At 32.8% G+C, this 14,754-nt stretch overlaps 1 protein-coding gene and 1 pseudogene across 1 annotated transcript; both read left to right on the top strand.

Moving 5' to 3' along the window:
- The first annotated feature begins 152 nt into the window (after nucleotides 1-152).
- Nucleotides 153-3,450, top strand: LOC132731185 (acid sphingomyelinase-like phosphodiesterase 3b; annotated as a pseudogene).
- A 1,919-nt stretch (nucleotides 3,451-5,369) lies between these two features.
- On the top strand, nucleotides 5,370-11,802 carry LOC132731184 (acid sphingomyelinase-like phosphodiesterase 3a). The gene is made up of 6 exons (XM_060717322.1): nucleotides 5,370-5,563; nucleotides 7,166-7,364; nucleotides 8,750-8,994; nucleotides 9,749-9,912; nucleotides 11,191-11,368; nucleotides 11,708-11,802. The coding sequence occupies exons 1-6, from the start codon at nucleotides 5,497-5,499 to the stop codon at nucleotides 11,800-11,802; spliced, it is 948 nt and encodes a 315-aa protein (XP_060573305.1). The 5' UTR covers nucleotides 5,370-5,496.
- The last annotated feature ends 2,952 nt before the right edge of the window (nucleotides 11,803-14,754 follow it).

Genomic DNA, 14,754 nt, shown 5'->3' with positions numbered 1-14,754 from the left:
TTTACAAAACAAAGGTCATTTACTAAAATCTATCAATTTATGTATACATGTATATATTTAAAGTATACAGTTTATATTTCCGTTCTTTTTGTTGTTGTTTTTTTACCTTTTCGCTAAATAATAATTTTCAAGGGCGAGCGTTCGTTTAAAAGATGGCCACACAAGCAAAATTTTTATTTGGATATAAACGGGGTTCCTGGTCAGTAAAAGTCAGTAAACAACCGGAAACCAAAAAGAAAAAAAGCTTCCTTTCATTTTAAATGGCTAAAATATTTACTTGTGAAGTTGTCTCACAAATATGTAGAAGGGGGTGCTATACCCGCATGATGCCTGTCTGTAAAAGTATGAGATACCGCCAGTTGAATTTATCTTAAATTTTTGCCGTGTGTCTTCAGGATCACGAAAATTATTATGGCCGCCGTTTTCCTTTGTTTGGTGTGTCCATTTTTATTGTGATTTACCACGTCTTACTATTATCGTATATATGTCCACGCTTACATTACATATTTATTTCTACAACATTGAATTCTTTGACTTATCAGAGGTTAAACAATACGCGGGTAAACCATGTCACGTGATCATACACATACACTTTATCACGGTCGATAACTATATATCTACTATTTTAGGTTATTTCTGACATATAACCGATATTCATTATGACTTTACTTATCACGATCGACATCTATCCTGCAATTAGACAAATGTACCAGACAACGTGGGTCAGTTTGGCGATTTCTGGTGTGACTCACCATGGTTACTTGTAAACAGCAGCGTTCGAGCAATGGCTGACATCAAATCTGTTGTTGATTTTGTCCTTTGGACGGGGTAAGTGTCATTAACTGTAAAAATTGTTAATAGCGTAATAATCCAATCAAGGCACAGATGGCGCTGAATTTGTTTGGGTCTCAGAAGGGTGAGGGTTGTGAGATTATAAACGAATTTGTTTTTGTATAGTGCCACCAATGCTGTTTACAGTGTTGTAACTGTAGTAAATTGGCTATAAGGCTAATGCCATGTTTATTTGGCTAACGTGAGTTGCCTTAACTAGGGTTTGGACTCCAGACCTCTCGCTTCCTAAGCGAGTGTGTAACTCCTCGACCACGGGGAAGTTACTAGTATAAAATAATGGCCTGAAGAAAACCACTTTATTCTAAATCAAGGTTTGTAACCCATTTTAATTTCGAGATATTTTGTTCACAGTAAACATGTTGTTAATAATCATGGAGCTTAATATAAGCATGTATATCGGTAAAGAATTACACAATATTAGAAATCTTCGGCCAATCGGGAACAATTTTTTCTTTCCCATGAAGGCTTGAAAATTAATGCGCCTGTCATTTGACAAACTTTACACATTGATCTTCCCTTAGTTTTTCATATAAAGGGAAGTAACCGCTTCTAGGGGTTCAGACTACTTTCGGTTTTTGTAAATAAGCGTATCAGGGTCTGAAATTTCGCTACTATTATTTGTTTGGTCTGACGACCCAAACAAATAAAAACTTATATTATACACGTTTTGTTGTTTAATAAAATAGGAGAACTGCCTCGTTTCATCGTTTTTGTGGATACGTTCTTTTAATGGCACACTTCCATGTTGGTCATAGTTTTCGTATTTTGAAAGTTCCATGGATATGCCATATGGACTGAACACATCTGCAGATGTTTCTGAGTTTTATATTGTTTGTTGGTTAAGTCGGTGCTTGTTGAGCATAAAAAGATAGCTTGCATATAACACTTTTGACCATCACAAGCTCAATCAGATCGATCACACAAAATATTTCTTTTGGCTGTATTTGGGCTGCATTTCATGATTCGTTTTCTTCTTTCTTTCCTAGAGATACAGTTTTACATGGAAAGAATGAAGATCTTAGTTATGACATTAACGCCGGTATTCTTGACAACGTTACTAAAGTCATCAAAACAACGTTACCAGGTGTGCCCGTGTCGTGTATGCTACGTTTGGTAACCACGATTACTTTCCAAATAACCAATTTCCACCTAACAACAATCTGCTTTACAATGATACCCTTAACAGATGGGGGTCATGGCTTGATGACCCTTCTCAGCACGATAATTTCAGAAAAGGTGTGATGCTTATTTGTAGTATTGTATAACGTTCAGGGTAACTTTCGCAGGGCGACCGTTTAAAGAACAATAACTTCTTCATAACAACAGTATCAGTTTTTCCTAAAGTGAGACATTTTAGGGCAACACATCTTGGCAACAACCAAAACCTTTGTCTACCGACAGGGTATTTGCCTTGCAGATGTTTTATTATTTGTCGTTTAAATACTTTTAAGACTTTTATCTTTTTCATTATTTTCTTTCGTTTTTATGAACTATAAAAATAATAAAACATTACGACTTAGATTTGATAAGTCTTTCCTATAAAAAAATTATATTTTCATATGGCAAAATGTGTAAATCGACAATGATCCAAATATTCTGCTAGAATTAAAGTATGAATATCAACGCAAACATATGACGTCAGTAATACACGTTTTAGTCTGTGTTATCAATTAAAGAAATGTTCTAGTTTGATGCATAATAATTAATATTTGGACATATTCTTTATTTTAAACGCAGGTGTTAAACAATTCAACATGAATGTTGAAAAGTTGGACTTTCGTGTAAAGTTTATATGGGACGAAAGTTCTGAAATCATTGCCAGAGTCTTTAAAACCCAGTCGAACAGAGAGCCTGGCTTCCTAATTGGATCTAATTTTATATATGACATAATTTTGGTATTTGTTTAAGGGGCGTATTATACTAAAAAGACAAGGTATGGACTCAGGATAGTTGCTTTGAACACAAATTTGTACTACACATCCAACAAGGCTATACTCAATTATACAGATCCCGCCGATCAGATAGGCTGGTTAAATTCTACTCTGGCAGAAGCTAGAAAAAGCAAAGAAAAGGTATCTGTAATTTTTAAAAAGATACTTTTTAAAATTTTACAAAACCTGGGTGACATAAAAATTAAGGAATGAATTAAAAAGAATAAAAATGTTAAAAAAATTTTCGAAAAAATTAAACTATGTTATTAAATTTTTCAAAATTTTTCCCATACAAAAACTAAACAAAATCTAAGATATAAAAGGGCGTTTGACACAAATGTGTTTTTTTTACAAGGATCTAGGGTTATTTATGATCTTCGGTGATATTCTGTAATTTAAGGACGAGATTGATTTCCTTGGTAGATTTGATTTCTTTAGAAGATTCTAAAATGAGGAGGATAACGCCAAAACAAGTTTCTTTTTGTCAACTTTATGATTCTTTACAATCATACAGGTGTTGGTAACAGCTCATATTCCCCCAGGTATATACACACCCGAGGGTTTGGTTTGGATGCATTTGGTCTACAACGAACCTCTTGTCTCGGTTCTACGGGAATTCACAGATATTATCGTCGCCATGCATTTTGGACATTGCTATATTTATTGAATCGCAAACTTACTGTTATAAAATTTGGCACCAATGCTAGCCGTTTTGATTGTTCAAAGCATTTTAAGAACTATTTGAATCGTTCATTTCCAGTTTAATATTATAAAGTGCTAATAAGTGCTAATAAACCAAACTTAATAATTATCATCAAGATTAATTCATCCCTTTAGATGTTTATACAATTTCAGATACCAACAGACGACTAAATATTTAGATAAATGTGTGAAAACGGTTATCGCTTTTTTTTTTCTAAGCTTGGTCATTTATTTTAATAGATGGATCAGCTGCTCCTATTTTTTTTTGCCCCGTCAGTCACTCCCTGGAGGTACTTTAATCCGTCACGTATGGGTCCCGCACATAATCCGGGCATTCGACTAATAAAATACGACAGGTCAACAGGCGTCCATCTTGAAATTAAACAATATTACCTTGACCTCTTAAAGGCAAACAAAAAAGGCGTCGCCATGTGGGAGTTAGAATACAAGACCTTCCACACTCCGCGGACTTTTAACAAAGCTCACTCAGTGGACTTACTCTTATCCCTTGCCAGAGAAAATGAAGGAAGCATTCGAGTAACGGAGTTTAAAAATTATTGGAAGTTTTTAACCCAGAGTTTACTCCCCCCGGATAATCTTTCCGAGGCTTTTGCAACGAGGAAAGTCATACTTCTATTATTTGTGGCTTTTCACAGAAAATTTGATATGGATAATTTCAAATCATGCCCAAAGAGTAATTGTTTTCAACTCATCTACGCTTTCAAATGCCGTTGTATATATCTTAATCAAACTTGTTGTTCTCTGTGTAATGTTGAATTAGTGATTAATTCTAAATCAAATTGGAAGGCCACTTTTTGAAACTAGGAACCTTGCTTCACATATAGATTATAAAATCTGCATACTTGACATTTGTTAATTGAATACTGAGAAAGCTGTATATTTGCCCGATTCATAGCCAAATAAATTAAAGACACTTTACAACTCTCTTATTTCATAGTTGTAGGATTATAATTTACATAATGACAAAACATAATCCGGCAACGGCATATTTTGAAAATGTATAACATAATAAAAGCAACATTTAACCAAAAATATTTCAATCATATACATGCAGTTGATAAAATCATGTGATGATTTAAACAAATTGAGCAAACTTTTAGGGTCCTCCTAGGCTCCTTGACACTTTTTCTAGTTGATGGGTCCTTGTTTAACGTATTTTATAATTAGGAAATGGATTTAAATTTTAAGTGCAAATGTGCAGGAATATTATCACGATAAACCGTGTATTATTATACTACAACGCATGATAAATGATTTAGATTGTGATTTAAAAATCTATTTCCATTCTATCATACAAATTAATAAAGAAAAAAAGTAAAATTTCGCAACCCAAAGATGCATCTTGATTGAATTTGATATGAAACGTGTTTTTATATATACATGTAAATTCATTTGAAATTTATGAAAATCAAACTGACCAGTTTTAACATCTGGCTCAAGATAAAAAAATGATGGCTCCAGATAGAACGTTTAATGTTAATTGATGCCTTTACTAACAAAGGGCCATAACTCAATAATGCATTAGCATGACCCTTAATGAGCAACATTTACGATATATGCATTCATACCATGTATTATTTCTTAAATATTGCTGTGGAAGGAGGGACAGACAATTAATTTGCAATATCCCTTTTCGATTTATTTGTAAAATGTACTTGCAATGGCGAATACTTAACCGCTCAAAAAGTGTCGTCAGCCGCCATTTGACTATACTTACGTAATAATCACGTACATAAAGTCAAACTGTGTTACTCGAAATCACTTATTACGTATATATAATCAATTGTCGTTAATTTACATCGCTTAACTCAGTTTTTCGTTATCTTGAACAAAATTCCGCTCTCTTTCCTCGGCCTTTAATATATTAGACATTTAAATTTCCAACTTAGATCATAGTACGAGGTAAACCAGTTGAAAACTTTCATCAAGGCCTTCGTTTATCTGATAGTTATTTATCCTTTAATTATTTGTTACTCACGCGAAAGGAAAAATGAAGAAGGGATTCCACATTGTGTGTTCACTTTATACGTTTTTACAGATGGTTATTTCTGACACAGGTAAATGTTTTTAAAATTCTATATTCTAATGTAACATTAATGCTATTTACAACCAAAAAAAATGTTTTGTAAACTAGTTTTACTTAAATTCACACATGTGGATTTAATTATTACTTTAGGACGTCTGACATTTAAAATCTCGCCATTATCATGTTCAAATATTGCATTCTCTCTTAAGCCGGTGCTAGGGAATTTGGAAGGTAGCTTGCGTCTATCAAACAAAACCAGCATATTTTTTTCTGTTTCGGGTGTTATTTAGAGATTCTTGTATTTCCATTTTCATCCCAAAAAGCACAGTCTTTTAGCATTTACAGGACAAAAAAGTGCATGTTTCTTTTTAAAGACCGGTCACTGTTGAAGCTTCAATAGTCACAGAAACAATTTTGTTGTTTTAAATCTAATTAAAAATATCCAAAGAAAACTCAATTGTATTTCTTTAAATTTAATATTCATAGGTTAAAAAGTATGGCCACCATTTATTTCATATTTGAATAAACAAGCAAAGACTTTTGTTAAGTGATATTTAAGAATTACAAATAATTTAGTTGCTATCTTAATCGGTGCAACTACCCTACATTAATTAAACTACGATACAACCGATCGCAACTCTTCGACCCTTTCCGTCAAACTTTGGACAATGAAGATATAGGGTAATCAGCAAGGATGTTCCGAATGCGGCGATAAGACAGACCATTTTAATTACGACTGAAGAATGTAGTATTCTGTGAAGTTTTAGGAATCTTAACAACCTTTTTACTGATTCCAAAAGCAATGTAACTCAATGGTAATAGGCGGGTGTATTACGATAACGAAACAATCGCAACTTTTCGACTTAATAATAAACGTTTCAAGTGAAAAGCGGTGCTTGGAATACCGATTGCCACTTATAAAACGGAAAATGTAAAGTAAGGCTTTGCCTAATTTCATATTATAATATGAAAAAGGCAAAGCCTCAAAGCGAGCTCGATTTACTTTTACCGTGAAATGGTAAAAATAATCGTTCATTTTTATTTTACATTTTCCGTTTTAAAATTGTCATTCTCGGTATTTTATACACTGCTTCCATTTATTCTGGTTCCCTGTCCAATTATGGTTCCCATATCAATGGGCAGTCTACTCTTCCGTTTTCAATCAGATTACCTCGGTTTTTATCGTAATCTTGAAATTCATTAGTTGCGATGTGTCAGTTCAGTACTTCCGAGCTCGCTATTACTGGAAATTTGGCATGCCTGGCTAAAGACTACACGTGTATATTAAAAAAGAAATACAATTTTTAAAAATAGAATTCTATACCTTTCAGTGAAATTTTCATTATCATTTCTTCTTGGGAGCCGTAACGCAATGATAATCGGCGGGGTATCCGGTTATGGAACAATCGCAACTTTTATACTTACAAAGTAACAAAAAAACCCGAAAAATTCTGACTGAAATGGTCACCTGCGCATTTCTATGGGAACCATTATAGGACAGAGAACCATATTAAACGGAAGCAGTGCATAAAATACCGAATGACATTTTTAAAGCGGAAAATGTAAAATAGAAAATAACGATTTTTTTATCTGACTTCCCCGTTAATTGGCTTTGCCTACTTTCATATTTAAGGTTATTTCTGGCATGTAACCGACTTTCATTATGACTTTACTTATCACGGTCGACAACTATCCTGCAATAAGAAGAATGTACCGGACAACGTTGGTCAGTTTGGCGATTTCTGGTGTGACTCACCATGGTTACTTGTAAACAGCAGCGTTCGGGCAATGGCTGACATCAAATCTGATGTTGATTTTGTCCTTTGGACGGGGTAAGTTTAATAAATTCATAAATTGTATAGTTTTTTAAAGCAACATTAAAATTTTAAAACTTGCTTTGCATTTTTGTGGTTTTAATTGGGTGCTAATTAATTATAAATGCCTCTTTTTGGCCGGAATCCATCTGAATTCAGTTAAACTTCCTGTAAAACTTGCAGGAAAGAACTGAATATAAGAAGAATTTTTATTGGTCATTTTAAATTACAAATTGATATCTAGGAACCTTATTGGCTAAAATAATGGGCAGTTCTTGCCATTCTAAAAATGAATGTTATGTATAGTTCTAAAATAAGATGTACAAATGTACATGATAGTTCTTGCCATTATAAAAATGTAAAGGATAGTGCTGAAATAAAATATGTACTGGATAGTTCTTTCACGTTCTAGTTAAGTTGCTGCGATATAACAGTACTCCCTTCAACAAAAAATTTTACACTGCGTTTTGATCTCATCATGTCCAATAAATGAATCTCAGTTTATTTACATGAAAAATTACTAAGTATATTTTATACAATTACTTATACATGAAAATATCGAAAAACACACAATATATAAGAACTTATCAGGTACCCTCAGGTTATGATGTCCAATAAGTAAATCTGTGCAGTTGATATAATGTTTATAATATCAGAACTTATTATCTTTTTTATTTCTATTTGCAATATTTCATATGTGATTCTTTAAATAATACTGTCAGTATGGCATATGATTATAAAATTTATAAAGTCAAACGTAAAAACAAGTAATAGTGACACTTAAATAAATACTGATAAATAGAAATTGTCCTACTTTGATGAGACATCAATATGCTTATAATCTAATTTTTATGTTTCAATATGTTTTTGTATTCTTCTAACCGACAAGAAATTATTATGTCATTGTAATATAAGCATTGCTAACATTTCTATATGTATCGAAGGCTTAGAAATAACATATGCAAGTTAACAATTTTTACTTCGGCCGAGTATCGTTTTTAAAGATATTTCTTGTCATGGAATGGTACGACTGGTACGAACGTTGAAAGATCCATGACCATCGAAGAAGATGTTACTTAATTCTTCATGGTAGGTTGACCTTTAATTAGGTCAGTGCAAGAGAGCAGAGCGGGATTTTCGTAACCACTGCAATGGTTGATATGAAACAAAGCCTGAGAAATTAAAAGTCTCTGTAGTTAGTGACATTTTAGGATCCTATTTTCAAAATTATTTCATATCAAAGATTTCTACGCAAATGAACGCCAATCATCATTACAGGGCACCGTTTATTATATAACATTATTTCTGAAATAAGTATTTGTGAGATAGAATCCTAATAAACCATTTTAATAGGCCTCTAGGCCGAATCATTTTCTCATTAAGTTTCCTGTTTTCTTTCTTAGCGATACAGTTTTACATGCCAAAAACGAAGATCTTAGTTATGACATTTACGCCGGTATTCTTGACAACGTTACTGACGTCATTAAGACAACGTTACCAAATGTACATGTGTATGCGACGTTTGGTAACCATGACTACTTCCCATATAACCAGTTTCCACCTTACAATAATCTGCTGTATAACGACACCCTTGACAGATGGGGGTCATGGCTAAATGACCTTTCTCAACAAGACAATTTCAGAAAAGGTAGGGTGATGAAAATAGAAATTAGAAAATAACTATGGTACAAACATACGTATTTCATTTCCATTTAATTTGTGTTTTTATGTTTTCGTGTTTTAATGAACTTACAATCTATTTAATTTGATAAACCATCCAGTCTATTCACAAATACAAAGATTTAACACCAATTTCATATAACAATGTTAATCAATTTGTAAGGTTTCGTTTAAAACACCATGCCTCCACATTCATGATTATTTCCAAAAACATTTTGAAAATGTGTTCAAATGAAAAATATTTTGAAGTGAACAAAGAAAGAAATTTTCACATTGTAAACGACAAGTGGAAAAGAGGTCAAAATATGCAAAAACAACCCTTACAGCGTTAGTCACGCAGGGGCATTGTTGATATATATTAAAAATCTCGCCAATAATAGCACAAAACAAGTACAATTTTACTTGAATCATAAATCATTTTACTTTTCTCATAAATTCTGTTTCTCAAGTTTGATTTTTTTAAATATTTTCGCTAATATGGAGGCCAGCTGCTTTTAGCTTGTAAGACATAGCCTTTCTAGATTTAAGTATTCTTACATACATAAAGAATTATATAACTTAATGAACATAATGATTTAAACAAGACTTTTGTAAAATTTATTACAGACCTAAAAACGATTTAATTTCAGACACTTTTAAAGACATTGCGTACAAACAACATCTCTTAATTCTAATTGGATGTAATTACATGTATATCTATCATTTTATTGTATTTACTTAAGGGGCGTACTATACACAAAAGACACGTTATGGACTCCGGATAGTTGGTTTGAACACTAATTTGTACTATACACCAAACAAGGCTATACTCAATTATACAGACCCAGCCGACCAGATTGCCTGGCTTAATTCTACTCTTGCACAAGCTCGCCAAAACAAGGAAAAGGTAACATTACATTGCCTATAGATAAGGTTTGATTAAATTAAGCCTTCAACATTTTCAATTTTGACATTATACACGTTCTTTAAGGATTCTTCCTTTCTTCTATTTTAAGTTACTTCCCCTGAAAAAAAACTTTACAACATTTGACGAATTAGTCACCATCTAAGTATACATTTTCTTTTAAAAGAACAACTATAATAGTGTAGTTGATAATGCAAGGCAATGACTCATATTTGTATTTCCTATAGCTATTATGCTGTTCGGCGATATTCTGGAACTTATCAATGCGATAAAAACCATAACTCACTGTTCAAAGTGACATTTTGCCCATCCAAGGACATTATATAGTGATAGTGAATGAACAAGTGAAAGTCAAAATAAGTTAACATTTTGCCATAACTCCTTTCAATTTTATAATTAACCCCGCACGAACGATTAATAACTCCCGTGGTTCAAGGTAGTTCCTGTAAATATCCATCAGAATTTACATGTAACGTTCAATTTATAAAAAAGAGTGGAACAGTCTTTAAAATATTTAAGGCTGATAAATACTTTATCCGTCATATTTTCCAAAATCAATTGTTGGTCAATTACCATAATAACAGTCCTTCGTTTGAAATATTTAGTCAAGTCAGTTTAACATTACAATGAAAAAAAAAACGAGCATAATGTCAAATAATGTGATTGCCAAGGATATAAAGAATTAAGATTCTGAACTGAACTTAAAAGATACAATAACATAGAAGGTTCTTCTAGTTCTGGTAAATTTTGTAAGTAAGTCAAGTTGTGATGTATTTTTATGATGGCTGATTCATAGGTGTTCGGCGCGTTGTTTGGTCACTACCGAGCGACAATGTGACATCACGACAACAAGCCGCACGACATCGCGCCATTTGGCGTGCATCGTAAGAGACAGGACGACAAGACAAAAGTCCGACAACGCGTCACCATAATGATTTCAAAATCGATTTTTTTTTTGGCGAATTTTACCGGGATAGAAAAAGAAAACATATTTATATATACATGTGTATTGTTATTTTAAGGCTGTCTTGTAAACTGTCTCCCATATATCGGTGCCATTTTTTTTTGCCGATAAAAGTGTTCAATTTCAAGATAGACGCCTGTTGACACGTAATATTTTATTACCCGGATACATATTTTATTTCGTTTATTTTTGTGAGTCATTTCAATGAAACAACGTTTGGTGAATTCCTTAAGAAATTAATCAAGTAGAAAACAATGAAAAGCAAGTTTAATTTCCATGTCTTTACAATCACACAGGTGTTGGTAACAGCTCATATTCCCCCAGGTGTATACACACCCGACGGTGTTATTTGGATGCATTTGGTCTACCACGAACCTCTTGTCTCGGTTCTACGGGAATTCACAGATATTATCGTCGCTATGCACTTCGGACATGATCATGCAGATGGGTTTAAAGTTTTGAAAAATGAGAAAGGTAACCAAATTTTAACTCTTTTTATCAATTGTACATGTATCTTTGTGTTGAGCTTTGTCGTCATGGCGAGTGTTAACAAAACAAAGTCGATGTTAGATATTCAGATTGCTTTGTACTAGCTAAATATACACAATTTGATTCTAAACATTCCATTATGAGACTTAAGAAAAATGACAATTCAGCAATTATTATCATTCTTAATTAAGCCCATTTAATGTTAATGAAAATAATTTCAGTCATCTACAACAACTGTCTAAATATTTAAAAAAAAAAACAACTAATGTGTATTTAAAAGATTAACAATTCTGCACTTACGAACCGTGTCAATTTATTTCATAGGTAGAACAGCTGTACCTATTTTCGTTGCCCCGTCAGTTACTCCGTCAGACCCGTCACATAACCCAGCTATCCGACTCAACAGGTGTCCATCTTGAAATTGGACAATATTACCTTGACCTTTTAAAGGCAAACAAAAATGGCGCCGCCATGTGGGAGTTAGAATACAAGACCAGTTCACACTACGGACTTAACAAGCTCACTGCAGCTGACTTATCTAAGCTTGCAGAGAAAATGAAGGAATCCTCGAGCAATGAATTTAAGAATTATTGGAAGTTTAACAGAGTTACTCCCCCGGATAATCTTGCCGAGGCTTACAATGAGGAATGTCACTCTTCTATTATTTGTGGCTTCACAGAATTTGATATGGACAATTTCAAATCATGCAAAGCCAGTATGGTTTCAAAAGCACCTATGCTTCCAAATTTCTTTGCAGATATCTTGATCAAACTTGTTGCTTTCTGCGTTTTATACAGTAGTACTTAATTCTTATACAAATTCATGACAACTTTTTTGGAAATAGAAATCTATAGATCTAATCAGAAAAAAAAACATACACGCTGTGCTCAGCAGAAAAGACTGAGGTCAGCTAACATATGTCTTAACCGTCTTTATAATAAACATGTTACATTTCAATTTGTTTCATATTCTGCTGTCAGTTGCAGAGTTAATCTCTTAAAAATTATAACAAAAATATGAAATACGTCTGAATCAGAATGGCAGTAACAACTTTTGGAACCTTTTTGCGAAAAAAAGAGAAATAATTGCGAATCACTCAATCAAAATTGCAAGATTGAGCCAGAAAAAGGAACAGCTGACAAAGATATAAGCTAGACAATATTCTGTCCTAAGTAAAAGTTAGAGATGCATGGCAGGTTATTATTTCCCTATATACATTATTTAGTCTTCAAAGTATGAAAACCAAACAGGCTTTAACATAAGTACATAAAGGGGTGATCAATATATACCAAGGAGTTCTCAAAGCATCATAACTTTTATTAATAGGTATAAAAAAGGAAATGACTGAGGAAAAATGAATTGAATAGCAAGGTTATCTAACTTGACAAAATAATTGCCTTTCAAATTATGAAGCTGTTGGAACAAGTAAAACTTCAGATAAATCAATCTTGTAAATGAACCTTCAAACAAATGGATACTAGAGATTTAGTGTCTACTTAATTGTTTTCTCCTCAATGCCATGTAAATGATTTTAGCCAATCAAAATTCTGTCTAAATAAATATCACCAAATGTCACCTATTGTTTCCATAGCAACAATGTTTATTCAGAGAGTTTTAATAAATATAGGCTGTCGCTAGAATAGCGTGCTCGAAAGTAAAACAATAAGCCTCGGTACAGAAGGTGGTAAAACAAAACCCTTGATAATGAAGAACTTTCTAAGTTCAAAAAGGGCCATAATTCAGTCAAAATCCAAGTTAGAGTTATTGGCTTTGGACAGTGACCTGCTACATGTATTATGCTGTATGAAATTTCAACTCATTCCCTTCAGTAGTTTTGGAATGTCCAACAAGCAAGAACTTAAAACTTAACCAAAGTGTGACGCCAACGCCTTTGTAAGTACAATAGCTCTCCCTATTCTTCGAATAGTCGAGCTAAAAATAAGTATAAGTTAGTCAAAAATAACACAAAAAAGATGAAGCAACCCAAAGGAGTGAAGTATGTATCTTTTTTCAATTACCGTCCAACATTAATTTTACTGAATAGTTTAACTTAACACGGCGAAATAAATTCTTTATGGCCAATAAACAAATCTGCAACATTATTATATAAATCGGCAACATTATTTTAACAATTTAACGAGTATTTTAAGTAGTACTTTTTAAGATAGAAATTGTTTTCAAATTTTCCACGAATATAAAAAGGCAATGTAACATTAAACATGGGTATAAGGGTCTTGAAAATTTAACATTCGGCACGTTTTGCATTTGTCAAATCAGGTTTGATGATTTTGATACGTCTCAGTCAATGATATTCTTTCAAGCCATACATTATTTAAGATTCTAAACCGATTAACATTCATCATTTCTTGTCCGTTTAAAAAAATGGGTCATGCCCGTAGACAATATATATATAGCAGCGCTTTGAAAGCAATATCCAATCTACAACACTAAACCAAGACGAAACTACATCGTATTCAATAGGTCACAAGAACCACGCTGACACAGAGTAAGGTGCAACAATTTACAGCTTCCAAATATCACTTTACACCTAAAAAACTTCAGACAAAGCAGGTGGAAATTCAATCATAATTGTGCAAGAACAGTATAATTATACAAAGCTATTGAAGATTTTCAGGTAATGTAGATGGAATCTTGTAACAGGTAGGGCTCACGTTGAACATTCTTTTAGCAAAAGGTTTAGCTGAGGCTTACTAGCTGGTTTGTTTATTCATTGGACCATAGACATTTCTCAAGGATGTTTTGACGAGACTTTGCTTTCAAAGTCAGCAGGGTATATTGATGCACCTGCTAAACATTCTGCCAGTTCAGGTGTAGCTGGGAACAACTGATGCATAACTGCAAACCTGCAGCAAAACTGCAAAATGTTTGAATGTCTTCTAAAGACTTTCTTCCACTATATTGGGGGACGGTAACCTTCTTATGTTTGGGACTGATATATAACTTATCAAATGATTATTATATCACATGAGGTTTAATTTACAAGACATTAATAATAGATATACAAATGTTAAAATTATATATTCTACATAATTATCAACAAATACAATTAATCATCATTATACATGTACATGTATACAAAAAGACACAACATGATCAAAACATTCCATAAATTATAATAATTAAAGTAGAAAATTAATATTCAGCCAAAGAAATGCTACCATTTGTTTTACTCAGAAACTTCTTATTTTTGGTAGATCTATCTTGTTACAATTTCCAAAAATTAAAATACATGTAGTTGAACGTTTGCCTCTTTTTGCTTTTTTGGCAAATGGGTATTATTATAGTGAGTTAGTATTTTGTATTGGAAGTGAAAATACTACTTTGTTTGCATTTTGCTACCTTTATGAAAT

The sequence above is a fragment of the Ruditapes philippinarum genome, unplaced genomic scaffold (genome assembly GCF_026571515.1).
Source record: "Ruditapes philippinarum isolate M1 unplaced genomic scaffold, ASM2657151v2 ctg9405_1_1_1_1, whole genome shotgun sequence".
Classification (NCBI taxonomy): Eukaryota; Metazoa; Mollusca; class Bivalvia; order Venerida; family Veneridae; genus Ruditapes; species Ruditapes philippinarum.
The sequence above is the reverse complement of the archived record's forward strand: the minus strand, read 5'-3'. Positions and strand labels throughout refer to the sequence as shown.

Coding starts and splice junctions, on each gene's coding strand:
- LOC132731184 (XM_060717322.1), top strand. CDS start 5,497: ATGAAGAAGGGATTCCACATTGTGTGTTCACTTTATACGTTTTTACAG. Junction 7,365..8,749: donor GATTTTGTCCTTTGGACGGG/GTAAGTTTAATA, acceptor TTTCTTTCTTAG/CGATACAGTTTTACATGCCA. Junction 11,369..11,707: donor AGTTTTGAAAAATGAGAAAG/GTAACCAAATTT, acceptor TTTATTTCATAG/GTAGAACAGCTGTACCTATT.